Here is a 17,155-nt window from a genome sequence, read left to right as displayed (position 1 = left end):
CCCCCCCCTCATTCATATCATAGTGAGACTGTGGTGTGTCTCATTCTCCTATCTGCCTATGTATCTATCAATATATAGATAGGGTAGATCTTTAGCAACTGAGATTACTTACTTAATGTTGTTTCTTTAGTCATTTTTTATGTTTTACCATAAGTTGTTTTTTTTTGGGTTGGAAACCTGATAAAGGTATTTTTTTTTTGAAAGGTATTCAATATTATAAATAAATGTCCAATGGGTTATTTCCGGATTTAGGCTCATTTACAATAATTCCTTTAGGACCTAAACCACAAACATCAAACCAAGTAAAACCAAAAATCAAAATTGACTCGGGTTTATCTAATAGCGAACCGGAATCAAATCGGTTGCTCTGTAACCCTAATCTCAAACTGAAGAACTCAGTTTAAGCCGCCGCCCATGATATTGCGGATGCTCATCGGATCAGGTCCTCCGGTGAGTCTGGACGACGTGAGTCAAACAGAGATGGTGATCCAAGATCCGTTGTTATCCCGCCACCGTAGAGCAGCTTTGAGGAGGAAGAAGAGATCCGAGCTTTGATTGTCGAAGAGATTCAGGCTCATATGTGAGAGATCAAAGGCGGTAGGGAGTAGATCTGAAACCTTCGACGGTGGCTTAGCTCCTCCTAGCCATAGACGACCTCCCCCATCGAACAACAGCCGTGAGAAGCCTCCAGAATCTCCAGTCTTCGGATCTAACCACCTTGCTCCCTCGATCCTTACCGTGAATCTCCCTCTTCTACTCCACGTCGCATCACCGCCGATAGAGCTCTTACCGTCGGTGTGTCAAGGAAACTTCTCCCTTCCACTGCTCCCTTGATTTTGATCTGAAAGCTTCACTTTGTTGATGCTGCAGTTTACGGATGAAACACCATGAGCCTTGGGGCTCTCTTCATCGCCGGAATCGACGGAGAACCACCATCGACGGTGCAAGAGGTTGTGATCAGAAGAAGAAAAAGTTTGGGAGAGAAAATCGCCGAGAGTGTCGTCCACGCGCCTGCGATTCTCTCTCTATACTATCTTCTAATGTCTCCTGGTACAAAGTTTTGAAGTGATAAAGGTATTTGAAAGTCTCATATAACATAGTTTAGTTTTGGGTTTTGATCAGCTGTGAAATTGAAGAGGCCCCCTCAAATCACAGTTATGTACTTATGTATTGTGGCGCATCAACAATAATTAAACTGTTTAAAACATTAAATGAAAAGATTCAGTACTAAAAGAAGCAAGAATCAAAAACTTGAGTTTGTAGGTGACAATAATGGGAACCAACTCCAACTACTCCTACATATCTTTTGATTACAGAAAATTATATTAAATTATATTAAATTATATAGTCTTAACTCTTAAGCCTAACTTCTCTCATATTTGGGCTCAAGGACATCCTTGTTGTTATGTGGTCAATCTGAAGATGTGTTTTTATAACTTGTTTATTGAAGTACTACTTGTTAGTAAAATGTTTCCTATTTATAATGACATCTCTTGATATAAGTCTAATCCGGGTTAAATTATCCCATGATTGTGAGCAGTTTATTGAGAGTGTAAGTGATAACTGGAATAGCCTTTTATGAAAATAGTCAGAAGAAGCTAATGTATATGTTTCCATCGCCTACTANACCTTCGACGGTGGCTTAGCTCCTCCTAGCCATAGACGACCTCCCCCATCGAACAACAGCCGTGAGAAGCCTCCAGAATCTCCAGTCTTCGGATCTAACCACCTTGCTCCCTCGATCCTTACCGTGAATCTCCCTCTTCTACTCCACGTCGCATCACCGCCGATAGAGCTCTTACCGTCGGTGTGTCAAGGAAACTTCTCCCTTCCACTGCTCCCTTGATTTTGATCTGAAAGCTTCACTTTGTTGATGCTGCAGTTTACGGATGAAACACCATGAGCCTTGGGGCTCTCTTCATCGCCGGAATCGACGGAGAACCACCATCGACGGTGCAAGAGGTTGTGATCAGAAGAAGAAAAAGTTTGGGAGAGAAAATCGCCGAGAGTGTCGTCCACGCGCCTGCGATTCTCTCTCTATACTATCTTCTAATGTCTCCTGGTACAAAGTTTTGAAGTGATAAAGGTATTTGAAAGTCTCATATAACATAGTTTAGTTTTGGGTTTTGATCAGCTGTGAAATTGAAGAGGCCCCCTCAAATCACAGTTATGTACTTATGTATTGTGGCGCATCAACAATAATTAAACTGTTTAAAACATTAAATGAAAAGATTCAGTACTAAAAGAAGCAAGAATCAAAAACTTGAGTTTGTAGGTGACAATAATGGGAACCAACTCCAACTACTCCTACATATCTTTTGATTACAGAAAATTATATTAAATTATATTAAATTATATAGTCTTAACTCTTAAGCCTAACTTCTCTCATATTTGGGCTCAAGGACATCCTTGTTGTTATGTGGTCAATCTGAAGATGTGTTTTTATAACTTGTTTATTGAAGTACTACTTGTTAGTAAAATGTTTCCTATTTATAATGACATCTCTTGATATAAGTCTAATCCGGGTTAAATTATCCCATGATTGTGAGCAGTTTATTGAGAGTGTAAGTGATAACTGGAATAGCCTTTTATGAAAATAGTCAGAAGAAGCTAATGTATATGTTTCCATCGCCTACTAGCTAAGTAGTATCCTTGCTTGTCCACGTGACTTACTAATGAATTCCGAATGTCAGACAGCAGATTCATATGGGACAATCACACAAAAGTCTTGCAAGGCGACTCCCATAAATATTCTAGATCACGATCACAAAGGTTTAAAGTGAATACGACTCTAGATATGAAGAAGAAGATGACATCGAAGTTCTGTTTCCACTACTTTTTTATACTACAACATAGAGCAACGAACATTTTGGTTTAGTTTAAACCAACACTTACACAAAACCTTTAATCAGTTTCAGTTGAATCAATGTCCCAAACCTGCCATGTTCTACCATTCAAATCTAACCTGTACTGTACTAACCAAATGCTTGTTAAGCCCAACAACAAAATTGACTCACAGAACAGGCCCAAAGTTTTTACACAGCACCCATATATATATATCCCACATTAACAAGGTTATTATTAGATGTTCTTTTCCAAACAGATATATAGAGAGGCTGCGAGAAGAGTAGGAAAAGAGCGATCGTAAAAGAAGAACACGTGCGTCTTCCGAGAATATTTTTAGGGGTTATTATAACATACTGTATACTATATTCAAACATATGATCTTGATAATAATGAATTGTCCTAGTCCTTACTCCTTCCTACCTTTTCTTTTTTACTTTTGGGGGCTTTGAAGTTTGAATGGTCGTCAAGCAAACATGGACTAGCAACAGTAAATGGTGTGCTACTTTTGTTTTCCTGTTTGAAATTAATTAATATAATTGGTTACTGGTTCCAACTTTCAACCTCGGAGAATAATTATTTATCAATCACGTCGTCTGCGCCGGGTAAATTTATCTTGTTCCCCTTCTACAAGGGTTTAAAAGTTTGACAAAAATTCCTCGACTACCATATGAATATTTTTACTGACGTCCAAAACAAGCCATGGAAATAGTCTTACTTTTCTTTATCTCGCCAAGGAAGCAAAAAAGGTAAGAAACAAAAAAAAATACCAAAATGCGTCAAAATACTCAATTGGTAAATAATTCGAGAAACTGGTATTTTTATTCATCATGCAATAGGTTATAACTTATATAACCATAATAATAGTATATGATATATATCTCGCAATCAATGATTATGAACATCTTTTAGTCATCGTTTATAGCAATGGAACGAAGAAACCGATTCAAACAACATACTTTTCCTTTATTTTCCACGTGTAAACTAGTCAATAAAATTTTGACGGTCCATGGATAAAAAACAACTCGTGTATTAAAAACTTGGAATAGACTTGTGTGTATAATTAAGAACCATCCTATCACATTAATTTATTAAGGAAGTTTTTTTGTATCATGTATGTGGATTTCAAACATAGTAGACTTTGATTGATCCAACTCAATAAAAAGATAATTTATAAAATATGCACGGATAAAATGACGTTCGACAAAAAGAAAAACGTAGACCCATATATGACGTATACTAAAAAGAAAACGAAAACGTAACCCCTACTTTTATGACATCATTCGAGAAAAATTGAGGCGATTTCATTCGTTGGTAAATTAATCTCCACAACCCATTGGTTAAAAAAAAAAGAAAAATCTATGTTCGTTACGTCGGTGCATGCATCCTTTTCTAGTTTTCTTAAATCTATTTCGACAAAATGAGTAATTGATTCTTACGTCAGATCACCAATAAGTCTTTCCTCCCTAGCTAAATTTGCAATAATTTATTAATATAAGATTTATTAATGCGCATTTTTCTAAAAGCACTTTCAATAGTATACGTACGTTCTTGTATATATATATATATACAGATCTGATCTCTTTATCCATATGCGTATGAATTTATTTTTGTTCTGTGATTTCGTTACATGTAGCCTCTTTTCTCCAGACAATATAGTCTAATAATCTATGTTACTGTGTATATAACTTTCACGAATACTTTGGATTAGGCTTAATGTGCGTAAATGTAAAAATATGTAATTAAAATGCTTAATCCTTACGTGTCGTCTACGACACAGCTTCTCTTTAACGATTAGGAGCGGGCCGCCTCTACATCTTTGACTTCATAGTCTGCCATAAATATGTCTATATAATATAGACTAATCTTTAATATCTTTTTCACAAAAAAATAAAAAAAATATCTTGCTAACAACCTATATACCCCCAATCAAACAAAAGAATTCTTCTTCTTCTTCTTCTTCTTCTTTTGGAATTCAGGTGTGGATCCGTCTGTGTTGTTAGTAAAAACTACTCTACACTTAAATAGGTGAATATGGAGGGATATGATAACGGGTCGTTGTATGCTCCGTCGTTTTTGTCGCTAAAATCTCTATCAAAACGGGATCATGAGTTGCATCAAGGCGAAGAAGATGAGGGATCAAAGGCTAGATCAGAAGGTAGTTCGAGAAGCAATATCGAGTTGAAAAAGAAGGGGAAGAAGAAACAAAGGTATGCGTTTCAGACAAGGAGCCAAGTTGATATTCTTGATGATGGTTATCGTTGGAGGAAGTATGGACAAAAGGCCGTCAAGAACAACAAGTTCCCTAGGTTCCTTTTTTCGATCCCTTCTAATTAATTCTCTTCCGTTTGTTACTAACTCCTAATTTTTTTTTATTGAACATAAATAAAAGATATACAAAGTAACGCCTATATATATAATCAACCTAGATTGATCATCTGTTCTAGTTTAATTTGTAAAATTTGAATATATGGTCTGACTAATATATGGTCTTCATCTTCCATACACAACGAGACCCATGCCATGATCTTATTTTTGTTCTATGTAATAATTTAATCAATATTAAAAAATCAATCCCTAATTAAGTGAAAACCATAGAAATCTGATTGTTTTTGAAGATTAAGTACTCTTATAAAGACGCCACTAAATTATGTATATATAGCATTCACATCAAGTTTTGATTATTTCTCTTCCTTGTGTTTTATTCTATCACTGAATTAAATTGAAAATCCTTTGGTGAAATATTCATTTTAATGAAAGTTAATTATTCTTCTTCTAAACAGACTCAAGAACAGTTATTGATCACATCAAACAGGAATGTGTATTGAAATATAATAATACTGAAAAAACTATATAAATGTGCAGGAGTTACTATAGGTGCACATATAAAGGATGCAACGTGAAGAAGCAAGTGCAAAGATTAACAGCGGACCAAGAAGTCGTCGTGACAACCTACGAAGGAGTGCATTCGCATCCCATCGAGAAATCCACCGAAAATTTCGAGCATATTCTCACTCAAATGCAAATCTACTCTTCTTTTTAATTATTCTCACCCAGCTGAGCTCTCATTGTTGTAAATTAGTGATAAAAAAAAATAGAATGTTATAATTGTCCTAATAATTTATATACTATATATACATAGAGAAATAAAGTTAAGTTGTATAGTTCAAGATACATATATATGTGTACGTAGTATACAATTTGGAGCGTATATTCTCTGATAAGCTCATGCTGTAATTTATTAACAGTGAAAAAATTCTTTTTAGTTATTTGAGAAATAATGCTTTTTAGCCTTTTAGGTGCGGTTAGCATTTCATAGTCTCGAACTATTTAACCTACCGAAAGTTGTAAGAAAACTACAGGAGCTATTATATGTAAATCAGAAAGTTAGTTGGATGAAATTTGAATCTTCAAGAAAGTCAATTAGTCAATAGTAGAAAATGACATAACAAACAAAAATATAAAGCCTTTCTTATTTATTTTTGCTACCAGCAGTTCAGCACTGAAGGTGATTTGGCTCCCAAAAAAAAGAAAAAGAAAAAAGAACTCTGTTCTGCAGCCAAGTTAAACAACCGTCTGCATCAGTTCTTTAATGATCCAGTATCGTTATCTTAAAACAGATGTAATGTAATGTAGACCATGTTCGTGCATATGTAATATTGTAATTTAGCCCGAGACTTCATTTTCAAGTTTGTTCACTGTGATGAGTTGGCTAAGGTAGGTGCCACCCGCTCCATGTAGCTCTTAGGTGTGTAAAACTTGATCATACTTAATACATATTATTGGTTTTAAACTTTACTTTTAAATGCTATTAAATCTGTACTAGAATTATAAAATGCATCCATTTGAATTTAGATTCAAAATTTTGGACAAAAGCTTCTCAACTTTAACATCCAGTTGCTAACACAAAACAGGAGGAGCTGCTGAAACAAACAGCAGCTTGATTTCTAAACTGTTTTATAAATTTATTATTAAACATGATCCAGAAAAACGTAGATCCCTCTTGACTTACAAAAAAACATTCAAGAATCAAAAACCAAGATACTGGAATCTAAGAAGTTTGGATCTTTTTTTTTAGATTGGAGCGGATTCTGTTTCCATATACTTANTCAAATGCAAATCTACTCTTCTTTTTAATTATTCTCACCCAGCTGAGCTCTCATTGTTGTAAATTAGTGATAAAAAAAAATAGAATGTTATAATTGTCCTAATAATTTATATACTATATATACATAGAGAAATAAAGTTAAGTTGTATAGTTCAAGATACATATATATGTGTACGTAGTATACAATTTGGAGCGTATATTCTCTGATAAGCTCATGCTGTAATTTATTAACAGTGAAAAAATTCTTTTTAGTTATTTGAGAAATAATGCTTTTTAGCCTTTTAGGTGCGGTTAGCATTTCATAGTCTCGAACTATTTAACCTACCGAAAGTTGTAAGAAAACTACAGGAGCTATTATATGTAAATCAGAAAGTTAGTTGGATGAAATTTGAATCTTCAAGAAAGTCAATTAGTCAATAGTAGAAAATGACATAACAAACAAAAATATAAAGCCTTTCTTATTTATTTTTGCTACCAGCAGTTCAGCACTGAAGGTGATTTGGCTCCCAAAAAAAAGAAAAAGAAAAAAGAACTCTGTTCTGCAGCCAAGTTAAACAACCGTCTGCATCAGTTCTTTAATGATCCAGTATCGTTATCTTAAAACAGATGTAATGTAATGTAGACCATGTTCGTGCATATGTAATATTGTAATTTAGCCCGAGACTTCATTTTCAAGTTTGTTCACTGTGATGAGTTGGCTAAGGTAGGTGCCACCCGCTCCATGTAGCTCTTAGGTGTGTAAAACTTGATCATACTTAATACATATTATTGGTTTTAAACTTTACTTTTAAATGCTATTAAATCTGTACTAGAATTATAAAATGCATCCATTTGAATTTAGATTCAAAATTTTGGACAAAAGCTTCTCAACTTTAACATCCAGTTGCTAACACAAAACAGGAGGAGCTGCTGAAACAAACAGCAGCTTGATTTCTAAACTGTTTTATAAATTTATTATTAAACATGATCCAGAAAAACGTAGATCCCTCTTGACTTACAAAAAAACATTCAAGAATCAAAAACCAAGATACTGGAATCTAAGAAGTTTGGATCTTTTTTTTTAGATTGGAGCGGATTCTGTTTCCATATACTTACAAATCCTCTCCATAACCTCTCGTCCTTTAGCGCTATTCTGCATGAATTTCTCAGCGCACTTTTGCTCAACTTTCTCAGCCATTGAGGCTAGTGCCGACAAGGGTTTGATCCTAATGCTCGTCTCCTGGCTACAAACCGTCCAAGCCGATGGGTTTTCTGGATGTGGATCATATCTTATCCTCTCCTCCACTTCAATGAACTTTTTGAGACTAATATTCTTTGTTGTTAGCTGGATTATAACCGTTCATCCATATCCAAAAAACAAGAACGAAATCAAGATAGTAAGACGCCTTTCTCCCCTGATCATACCAGCTCATATGATTTATCTATACTAGTAATCTAAACACCCCTCTAAGGTTGCTATATATGCCTTCTAACTACAAGCAAGTTCCAATCAAGCAGATTACAACAAACTAATAACACAAAGGCATTTTTATAGCTAGATTGACCTTTGGACTAAGTGTTTCACCAGCTCTAATTAAGCTAAACTAAACAGTTATCTATGTTTGTTTATCTCAATCAAGCTCTCTTATATTCAAGTGACAAAGTTTGAGATAAAAACATAAAGAAAAGGCGAGGAAGATACCTGCATAGAACGTGATTTGCCATCGACAACAGTAGATTCAACACAGTGACAGATGTCCAGGCCAATGATCCTGTGGAGAAACCAAGGACCAGGAGCATGGATGGTGAGAGCACGCGTGGTGTGTAGTTTACCGGTCTCAGTGTCAAGTTTCCGGTTCAAGGTGTCGACTTCAAGGATGTGAGAAAGGATTCGTTTGTTTTCAGGGTCTGCAAACTTCCTCCATGAGGCAGCACTCACCCGCTCCCACGGATGCTTGTAGACATGCTCTTGTCTGTATGCTTTTACCATCAAGACTCTAAAAAAAAAAGAACACCAATAGATGAATACACAGAACAACGTATCAAAATATCAAATTTAGATTGAAATCTTGAATCTCTGATACATGAATGATTTTATTACAAGAAATAAAAGGATTTCTCAGACAAGGTTTGTACTTTAAAGGTGGGTAAGACAAAACTAGATCCAAACTAAATGATTTGGTCCATAAAACATTGAGTTTAGCTATGATGTTGATGTTTACAACGTTTGATGAAAGATCAAATCATGGAAATTTCTAATTCCAAACGAAACGTACATCGGAGTCAAATCTAAATATCGAATTGACGACACAAGAACGGCAGTTTTTGGCACCGTGGTGGCAAAAAATGAGGAAACAGATGAAGGAAACGCACTTTAAAAGTTTGACTCGATGTTCATCAAAGATTGGAATGAAATTGTGAAAACTGGGAAAGAGAGAAGTACCTAGAGAGGTCAGGTCGGCAAATTCAAGATCTTGGTGAACCAAATATGGAGGACGTCACGTGACGAGAGTAAATAGAGGAATGCAAATTCAACGGCGGTGTCGTGAGAGACTCGATACTTGCGGCTTATGTTTACGAACCACGCACGATGCTTCTCTCTCTCTCTCTCTCTCTCTCTCTCTCTCGTCGGCGACACACAAGTTTGGGCCTTTAATAAGCCCTAAATACTCCATTAATTGGACCTTTTCATTCTTTTTTTTTTCCCCTTAAAGATGTTATTTTTTTTTTTATTCTTTTTCCTAGACATTGCAAACTGCAAAGCATATATATGACCAATGTCGTTTGGAATTTTTAAATCAAAGACCAAAAACCAGAACTTTCTTGAGCGATTTTATTTGCTTCGATGTCGGCTACTAGTCATTTAAAAACTGTCATTTATAAACTAAGTTTTGACATTATTGTGCTGAGCCTGAGCGGTTTATATAACATCAACAAAATACTGATCGGTTCGCAAATAATAGCCAACATCATCTACTATTGACTCATATAAATCGACAATCTCAATTAAACCGGCACCTAGTTACATATTAATTTATACATGGGTTGGGGTGCTTGCTTCGACCGGCCTGGTGAGAATATCAATGATGTAAATCCGGATTTCAGGTACAATTCGCTTGACAAACTTTGCAAACCTGCATTAGATAATAAAATTAACCTCAATTGAGTCAAAAAGAAGAAGTTAAATTTTAAATTTCCAAAAACAAAGTCTAAAATGATGTATTGTTTTTTTTTGCTTACCATAATTGAGTGCTGAGCTTAGTAAAATGCTCAAGAACAAAAAGCGTGCTGGCTCGTCTTAAGGCTAAAGCATTGAATGTATCTGCTAACTCATACATCTGTGGTATCTTATCAAGAGAGATTTCCTGCACAAGTAAAGTCCGTTTTATTAGTTTTTGAAAAAAAAAACACAGAGATTAGTCGCTTTGTCAAGAAAATAAATTAAGATCTTAGTCTCTTTTGTTACCTGTGCAATTGTGTATTCACATTGACGTTTGAGGCCTTGGAGAAGATATTGATCAGCTGCTACAAGCAGATCTTTAGCCAAATGTTTAGGGATGGTAACCCTCCCTGTGTATATATACCTCATCATAAGCTCAAACACTTCCAATCTTATATTTGGGATCTCCACATTTGGGGCATTGCGTTCCTAAAACCAATTCACTAGTTAGTTGAGTGAAGATATTATGATGATGAGATAAGTTTCCACAATCGAAATTTCAGAAGCTTACCTTGTATAGACCATCAAACATTGCACGAAATATATCAGAGGAAGCTACCAAACAAATCTTGTGAGCAGAGAATTTTTTACCTGCCATATCACATGGATATAGTCAGTTGAAGAAGTTTATCATAGGTAGATTTAGTGAAACATAAATGGGATTAAATGTTATACCATCAATGAGGAATGTGACATCGGACAAAGTTGGGTTGTTCACGAATTTTTCACCCAAAAATACCTTCAGTATAATAATCAATAACAAGTTAAGACCTCGAATCAGAAATTATTAGTTGCTAGAAAGAAGAAATGCAAATTAATTACCTGTTGAGTGGGTGAGGCAGGAGCTGAGTCCTCTGTTGCAAAGGATGTAGCTTTTGTAGCTAATTCGTATAAAGCACTTGAACTATATCTCTGCTGCTTGACGCTTGAGAAATAAAGAAGTTCCAACAAAAGTTCTCCTCCTGCATTAGTATCGTCTATAGATCAGAAAAAGCAAACCAACAAAAAAAAATACTAATTAGAAAAAAAAAATTCTGAATATGAGATACTTACCTTTGTTATCAATGAAAATCAGTTTTCCATCTTTAGGGTCACAAAGATGTGCAAGAGCAAGAGCAATTCGTATTTTTATCGTCTTCTCGGCGGTTCTCATTAGGTATAATAATTGGTTTAGTACCTGAGAAGGGTAAGACATCAAGGGATTAAAACCATCGCCAAACTTAATCGAGAGGCAGAAGGTCAATAGATATAGGTACTCACGGGTCCATGAATTTTGTTCTGTAGCCTCTTCAATGTCCGCACCACACAATCTTTAGTCGGCTGCAAATAGAATACTTGTAATTAGAGTTTAAAAATTCTATAGATTGGTTTTGCAAATATAAGCAGTCAAATGCATACTTGAACAGTGAAGTTGTCATCTTGAAGCTTTTGAATTCCTCCAGCCTTTATAAAATCTGCTACGTTTTCCTATTCACAGANTTTTACCTGCCATATCACATGGATATAGTCAGTTGAAGAAGTTTATCATAGGTAGATTTAGTGAAACATAAATGGGATTAAATGTTATACCATCAATGAGGAATGTGACATCGGACAAAGTTGGGTTGTTCACGAATTTTTCACCCAAAAATACCTTCAGTATAATAATCAATAACAAGTTAAGACCTCGAATCAGAAATTATTAGTTGCTAGAAAGAAGAAATGCAAATTAATTACCTGTTGAGTGGGTGAGGCAGGAGCTGAGTCCTCTGTTGCAAAGGATGTAGCTTTTGTAGCTAATTCGTATAAAGCACTTGAACTATATCTCTGCTGCTTGACGCTTGAGAAATAAAGAAGTTCCAACAAAAGTTCTCCTCCTGCATTAGTATCGTCTATAGATCAGAAAAAGCAAACCAACAAAAAAAAATACTAATTAGAAAAAAAAAATTCTGAATATGAGATACTTACCTTTGTTATCAATGAAAATCAGTTTTCCATCTTTAGGGTCACAAAGATGTGCAAGAGCAAGAGCAATTCGTATTTTTATCGTCTTCTCGGCGGTTCTCATTAGGTATAATAATTGGTTTAGTACCTGAGAAGGGTAAGACATCAAGGGATTAAAACCATCGCCAAACTTAATCGAGAGGCAGAAGGTCAATAGATATAGGTACTCACGGGTCCATGAATTTTGTTCTGTAGCCTCTTCAATGTCCGCACCACACAATCTTTAGTCGGCTGCAAATAGAATACTTGTAATTAGAGTTTAAAAATTCTATAGATTGGTTTTGCAAATATAAGCAGTCAAATGCATACTTGAACAGTGAAGTTGTCATCTTGAAGCTTTTGAATTCCTCCAGCCTTTATAAAATCTGCTACGTTTTCCTATTCACAGAAAAATATATTAAATACTCATGGTATGTCAAGTGAGCAAAATATATAGCTGTATATAAAACTATATATCGCGAGTATGGTTAACCTCGTTATCTGCAAGGCCATACAAGGCAAATGCGGCATTGTGTTGCACAGTCCCCGTTTTCACATCAAGAAGATTTAGTAACGCGACGATACCTCCTCTATGTGCAATGCCAGCTTGATTGTGTGCGTCCTGCAACATTCAAAACATCAGACATGCATTGAGCATAAAAGTTAGAATTTTTGTTCCTAACACAAAAGGTCTGATAAAGAGGCAGATTCCAGATCAACAAAAACATTAAGATGCTAATTCAAAAACATAGTTACCTGGGCCAAACGACCAAGGGCAAAAGCAGACATCTCCACGACCTGCTCATCTGATGATTCAAGCATTTTAATCAGGGGTGTAATGCCACCTCTCTGACCAATGTGCACCTGCATGATTATGTTGCCAGTTATGTTTAATATGTTCTCTAGTTTGAATCCATCTATTTATATCGTCAACAAAAAACTGCGTTTGAGTGAACATATACAAATACAGCATATTAAGAAAGAGACAAGGTCATACCTTGCAATCTGAATCAGGCGCAGCAAATTGACCTATTAATAATGCTGCCTCTCTTTGTGTTTCCAAACAAGTGGAGCTATAGCAGATATCATAGCCAACAGTTACAAATCATATTTCAAATTTTCAGGTGTTTCAGCAGAAGAAGAAAAGAAGACAGATAAATAAGCATACCTAAGTAGACCAATTACTGGTTGCAAGGCACCAGCACGGACGACCTCTTTCTTGATGTCAGGAGATGAGTGGACAAGATTTCCGATTGCCCCAATCTGAAAAGACCATAGTAGATTAGAAAGAACTGAACAAAGCAAACCGATTGCAACAGTCCAAAGCAAGATAAAGAACTAACCGCTTCACCGTGCACAGAAGAATCTGAAGATTGAAGCATCAATACAAGCGTAGGCAAAGCATTCAACTCCACAATCTACACAGTTGCTCATATAATGTGAGAAACAAGCCTAAACAAAACATAATCGTAGTAAAAAAAAACATACTAGGGTCTTGTTCTCGTCGTTTCTAAAAGAAACTGTTCGCAAAGCCCCTGCAGCAGCCCTCTGTACTTTATCATCCGGAAAATTTAGAAGCTCAACAAGTGGTGGAATGCCACCTTCAACCCTGAAAAGAAATTTTAACAAACATGTTAACTAAAAACAGCATAGTCATTACCATAACCAATAACGAATATCAGACACTACTAGTACCTTATGTTTTTTTTAATCCTTGGATTGTCATGAGAAATATTAGTGATTATATCAGCTGCTCTCCTAATAACAGCATTAGCAGCCGTAGTTTCACCACAAATACACCGTCTCTTCAACAACTTCACGGTCGGAACTATAGCTCCAGCATCCACAATGAGCTGCTGGTAACCAGGCTATTTAACAGAAAAAAAAAAGCTCACATCAGTACACAAAACTCCAATTAAAAAATTAAACAAAGATAGTTGCAAATTGCCAAATTTCAAAAATTCTAATGCTAAGACATGGTCTAATTTCAAATTTCTAAAATCCAAGATCTCAATCCACAATTTCACCAATCACATATGAACACGAGTTACCTGAATCGCAGCAATGAGTGCGAGAGCAATAGCACAATCTTTCTCTAACTTATGCTCGCAAGATTTGGGAACATCACCGCCGCCAACTTCTGAATCCCACGGAGATTCCAAATATTTCACCAACGCAGGGATAGCTCCATTCTCAACGATGATTTCCACATTTTCGTCTATATAAAACAGATCATAAGAACAAATTAAGCAAGGAGAGCAGATCTGAGTTCAATAAAACCACAGATTAAGAGGAAAAAAAAAGCGAAGAGAGTACGGTACCGATTTTAGCAAGGTCGGCGAGATCACCAGCAGCGTCTTCAACAACTTCGAGATCAAATTCATCATCATCTGAGAAGACGGAGTTAAGAACATCGATGTGGCTGCGGATCGCGCGGACGAGACTTTGCTGTTCGTCGTTAGCCGCCTTGACGAGTGACGCAGCATCTGCTGTGTTGCGATTGAGTTTTCGCTTCAAGTTCCTGGTGAAGACACGTGTGGTTCGCTGGCGCTTCGGGTGGCTCTCCATTTGCTGATGGTTTGAGATCACCGACGAAGAAGAAGATCTGGCGGAGGATTTGTGCGGAGGTGCTTTGAAGGATTTGGAGATTATCATCGAGAGAGATGAGAGAGAGAGAGGCTTTTTATTTTGTCAAAGCGTTGTGGCGGTTCTGTGAAAATTTTTGTTTTCGTTTCGGAGGCAAATTGAAATGTTAAATGTTTCCCTCGTGTCCGTTCCTCTTGGAGGGAATTTATTATTTTCTTCCCTTTTTAGTTTTTTTTAGTCAAAAGTCTTTAAAATCTTTGTTCAAAACACAAAATTAAAAATTTAATAAAGAAAGATTTAAGAAAAGAGTCTTGGATTGCTTCGAAATTAATATCAGTTGATTCGGTTTGCTTCAAAAAATTTTAAATCCAGGTTTAGCTTCTTGATTTATCGAAAATAGTCTTGGATTCATAATATCTTGATTTTAATGACCATATATTTAGATATAGATTTGTATAATACATTAGAACCATTGTATGTTAGAGATTGTTTTACATGTTTTTTTTTGTAAATTTTGATGTATAATTTTAAAGGTAACGTATTCTACACGTTTATAAAGTAACGTGATCAATACGTCTTTTTTACGCGTGAAATCTCTTTAAAAAAAAATGATTGTGATTAGTCACTATATTATATAAATACATATTTGAGCTCGACGACTTCAACAAAACCAAATGCTATAAATAACCCCCAATTTTTATGGTATTGTGATCTACATGTTTATAAGGTAACGTGATTTTTTTTTCTCTATTTAGTTTTTGATGGTTATGGAGGTAAAATCTCTTTGAAATATATATTATTTTCAATTTGTTTGATTAAATCAACCATATTTATAATACATCAATTTTTGGATTACAGATTTGAACTCGGCTTAAATGAAATAAATTGATATAAGTAATAGGATACGAGATTGTTTTACGTGTTTTTGTAAATTTTATAGTTTTTAATATATAAAAGTAACGTGATTAACATGCTTTTCGTTCTAAATAAATCTTTTTTTTTATGGTTTTATTTCATCATCGAGAGAGAGAGCGGTTCTGTGAAAAACTCTGTTTTTCGTTTAGGAGGCAAATTGATATATTTTCCTCGTGTATGTTCCTCTTCTTTGAGGGAGTTTATTATTTTCTTCCATTTTTACTCAAAGTATTTTTATTTCTTTAAAATCCTTGTTCAAACACAAAATTTAATAAGAATAAAGAAAAAGAAAAAGGAAAAAAAATAGTCTTGGATTGCTTCAAAATTAATATCAGCTAATTCGGTTTGCTTCAAAATTTTAAAATCCAGTTTAACTTCTTGATTCATCTAAAAACAGTCTTGATTTTAATGACCATATATTTAGATATAGATTCACATAATACATTATAACTAAGGTATATGTTAGAGATTGTTTTACATGTTTTTGTAATTTTAGATATATAATTTTAAAAGTAACATAATCTACGTGTTTATAAAGTAACATGATCAATATGTTTTTTTTGGGCCCGAAATCTCTTGTTTTTTAAAAGAAATAATTTTTTTTCAATTTGTTTGATTAGACTAACCATATTTATGATACATTATTTCATTTAATTTTTAAAAGAAAAGTGGTGATCTTCTTAAATGTGGAAACCCCTAATCCCCCTACACGCTTATAAAGAGTGTCTGTGTGTGTGTTGTTTACTTGACATGAACCGCCTAGCGCCGCCTGTTTGGACACACGCTTATTTTTATCCCTACCCGGAAATCCGGTTAGGCATTGACCGACATCAAACGGTTCTTTCGGTTAAGCATTCGGATGAAAAAAGTTCTACTGTTAGTAAAAATATACCAAATTAACAACTGTATACTGGGCTAGTTTGCTATCTCAATTAAAATTTGGTGGGGTGGGGGACCAAAATAAATTCGGATTAGCATAGTCAAATCGGTAATAGTATTATTAAAGAGAAACGGTATATGTAAATCTAAAGAGAATCAAACGATCTCTCTTTGGTTTATTCAATTAAACCGGTTGGTTAACTGCATCTTCTCATCAGATTTCGAGGCTTTAATGCTTATTAGTTAACAAATTGTTGACTCAGCTGCCACGTCAGGGTAAGTTCCCACGTCACGTTAAAATCAAGATGATTGTATATAGACTTTAGAAGAAGAAAAGGAGAACTGTTGTTTTACACTATAGACTCTGACACTCTGTCAATGAGTGGAGCTCGCGTCTTTTGTATCACGACACCACTACTACTAAGATCATCATCATCAACCTTCTTCTTCCCCAAGATCTCGACCCGACCCGTTTTCAGATTATCACCCGTAGCCATGAGCACCACCACCACTACTAGCAAAAGCCAAGAGGAACTCGATTCCATTCGCAAACAGAAACGGGTCGTGCGCTCCACTGTTCGCAAATCCCTAAAAGCCATGGACCCTTCTCTCCGAACCCAACAAGGTTCAATCTTTTCCTTCTTTTTTTTTTTTTTTTTTTT

At 35.3% G+C, this 17,155-nt stretch overlaps 4 protein-coding genes and 1 long non-coding RNA gene across 8 annotated transcripts in view; 2 read left to right on the top strand and 3 right to left on the bottom strand.

Moving 5' to 3' along the window:
• Positions 190-2,255, bottom strand: LOC104705554. Its single transcript, XR_754337.2, has 2 exons — positions 1,630-2,255; positions 190-617 (listed from the first exon to the last, which is right to left on the bottom strand). It is a non-coding gene; the product is annotated as an uncharacterized LOC104705554 (long non-coding RNA).
• Positions 4,714-6,113, top strand: LOC104705553 (probable WRKY transcription factor 75). The gene is made up of 2 exons (XM_010421571.1): positions 4,714-5,153; positions 5,710-6,113. The coding sequence occupies exons 1-2, from the start codon at positions 4,879-4,881 to the stop codon at positions 5,885-5,887; spliced, it is 453 nt and encodes a 150-aa protein (XP_010419873.1). The 5' UTR covers positions 4,714-4,878; the 3' UTR covers positions 5,888-6,113.
• Positions 6,681-9,581, bottom strand: LOC104705552 (protein slowmo homolog). 3 transcript variants are annotated; one of them, XM_010421569.2, is made up of 4 exons: positions 9,375-9,581; positions 8,634-8,928; positions 8,005-8,276; positions 6,681-6,910 (listed from the first exon to the last, which is right to left on the bottom strand). In XM_010421569.2, the coding sequence occupies exons 2-3, from the start codon at positions 8,919-8,921 to the stop codon at positions 8,013-8,015; spliced, it is 552 nt and encodes a 183-aa protein (XP_010419871.1). In that variant the 5' UTR covers positions 8,922-8,928; positions 9,375-9,581; the 3' UTR covers positions 6,681-6,910; positions 8,005-8,012. The 3 variants fall into 3 exon arrangements, with proteins under 3 accessions (XP_010419871.1, XP_010419872.1, XP_010419870.1); XM_010421570.2 differs by lacking the exons at positions 6,681-6,910; positions 9,375-9,581 and adding an exon at positions 9,208-9,363 and having other exon boundaries at positions 7,770-8,276; XM_010421568.2 differs by lacking the exon at positions 6,681-6,910 and having other exon boundaries at positions 7,775-8,276.
• LOC104705551 (ARMADILLO BTB ARABIDOPSIS PROTEIN 1) lies at positions 9,893-14,779 on the bottom strand. Its single transcript, XM_010421567.1, has 18 exons — positions 14,435-14,779; positions 14,165-14,331; positions 13,809-13,981; positions 13,602-13,722; positions 13,457-13,531; positions 13,282-13,376; positions 13,111-13,186; positions 12,870-12,977; positions 12,607-12,735; positions 12,444-12,512; positions 12,306-12,365; positions 12,099-12,222; positions 11,868-12,007; positions 11,721-11,784; positions 10,663-10,742; positions 10,398-10,580; positions 10,172-10,296; positions 9,893-10,065 (listed from the first exon to the last, which is right to left on the bottom strand). The coding sequence occupies exons 1-18, from the start codon at positions 14,766-14,768 to the stop codon at positions 9,966-9,968; spliced, it is 2,223 nt and encodes a 740-aa protein (XP_010419869.1). The 5' UTR covers positions 14,769-14,779; the 3' UTR covers positions 9,893-9,965.
• Positions 16,828-17,155, top strand: part of LOC104705549 (5-formyltetrahydrofolate cyclo-ligase, mitochondrial) — a 2,293-nt gene continuing 1,965 nt past the window's right edge. For both annotated transcript variants that reach the window (XR_754336.2, XM_010421565.2), the window contains exon 1: positions 16,828-17,118. Coding sequence is in view for 1 of the 2 variants with exons in the window: in XM_010421565.2 (XP_010419867.1) it covers positions 16,872-17,118 (247 nt within the window). In the remaining variant the exon portion in view is untranslated. The remainder of the gene's footprint in view (positions 17,119-17,155) is intronic.

The sequence above is a fragment of the Camelina sativa genome, chromosome 8 (genome assembly GCF_000633955.1).
Source record: "Camelina sativa cultivar DH55 chromosome 8, Cs, whole genome shotgun sequence".
Classification (NCBI taxonomy): Eukaryota; Viridiplantae; Streptophyta; class Magnoliopsida; order Brassicales; family Brassicaceae; genus Camelina; species Camelina sativa.
Note: the sequence above shows the minus strand (reverse complement) of the source record. Positions and strands in the feature narration are given on the sequence as shown.

What these genes read in the sequence shown, in the direction of transcription:
- LOC104705552 (XM_010421569.2), bottom strand. Translation starts at nt 8,921, where the DNA reads ATGGTAAAAGCATACAGACAAGAGCATGTCTACAAGCATCCGTGGGAG. An exon ending in GCAAATCACGTTCTATGCAG is followed by an intron (nt 8,277 to 8,633) that starts GTATCTTCCTCG and finishes GTTATAATCCAG; the next exon opens with CTAACAACAAAGAATATTAG.
- LOC104705551 (XM_010421567.1), bottom strand. Translation starts at nt 14,768, where the DNA reads ATGATAATCTCCAAATCCTTCAAAGCACCTCCGCACAAATCCTCCGCC. An exon ending in CGCCTGATTCAGATTGCAAG is followed by an intron (nt 12,978 to 13,110) that starts GTATGACCTTGT and finishes ATAATCATGCAG; the next exon opens with GTGCACATTGGTCAGAGAGG. An exon ending in GATTTTCATTGATAACAAAG is followed by an intron (nt 12,008 to 12,098) that starts GTAAGTATCTCA and finishes ATACTAATGCAG; the next exon opens with GAGGAGAACTTTTGTTGGAA.
- LOC104705553 (XM_010421571.1), top strand. Translation starts at nt 4,879, where the DNA reads ATGGAGGGATATGATAACGGGTCGTTGTATGCTCCGTCGTTTTTGTCG. An exon ending in AAGAACAACAAGTTCCCTAG is followed by an intron (nt 5,154 to 5,709) that starts GTTCCTTTTTTC and finishes ATAAATGTGCAG; the next exon opens with GAGTTACTATAGGTGCACAT.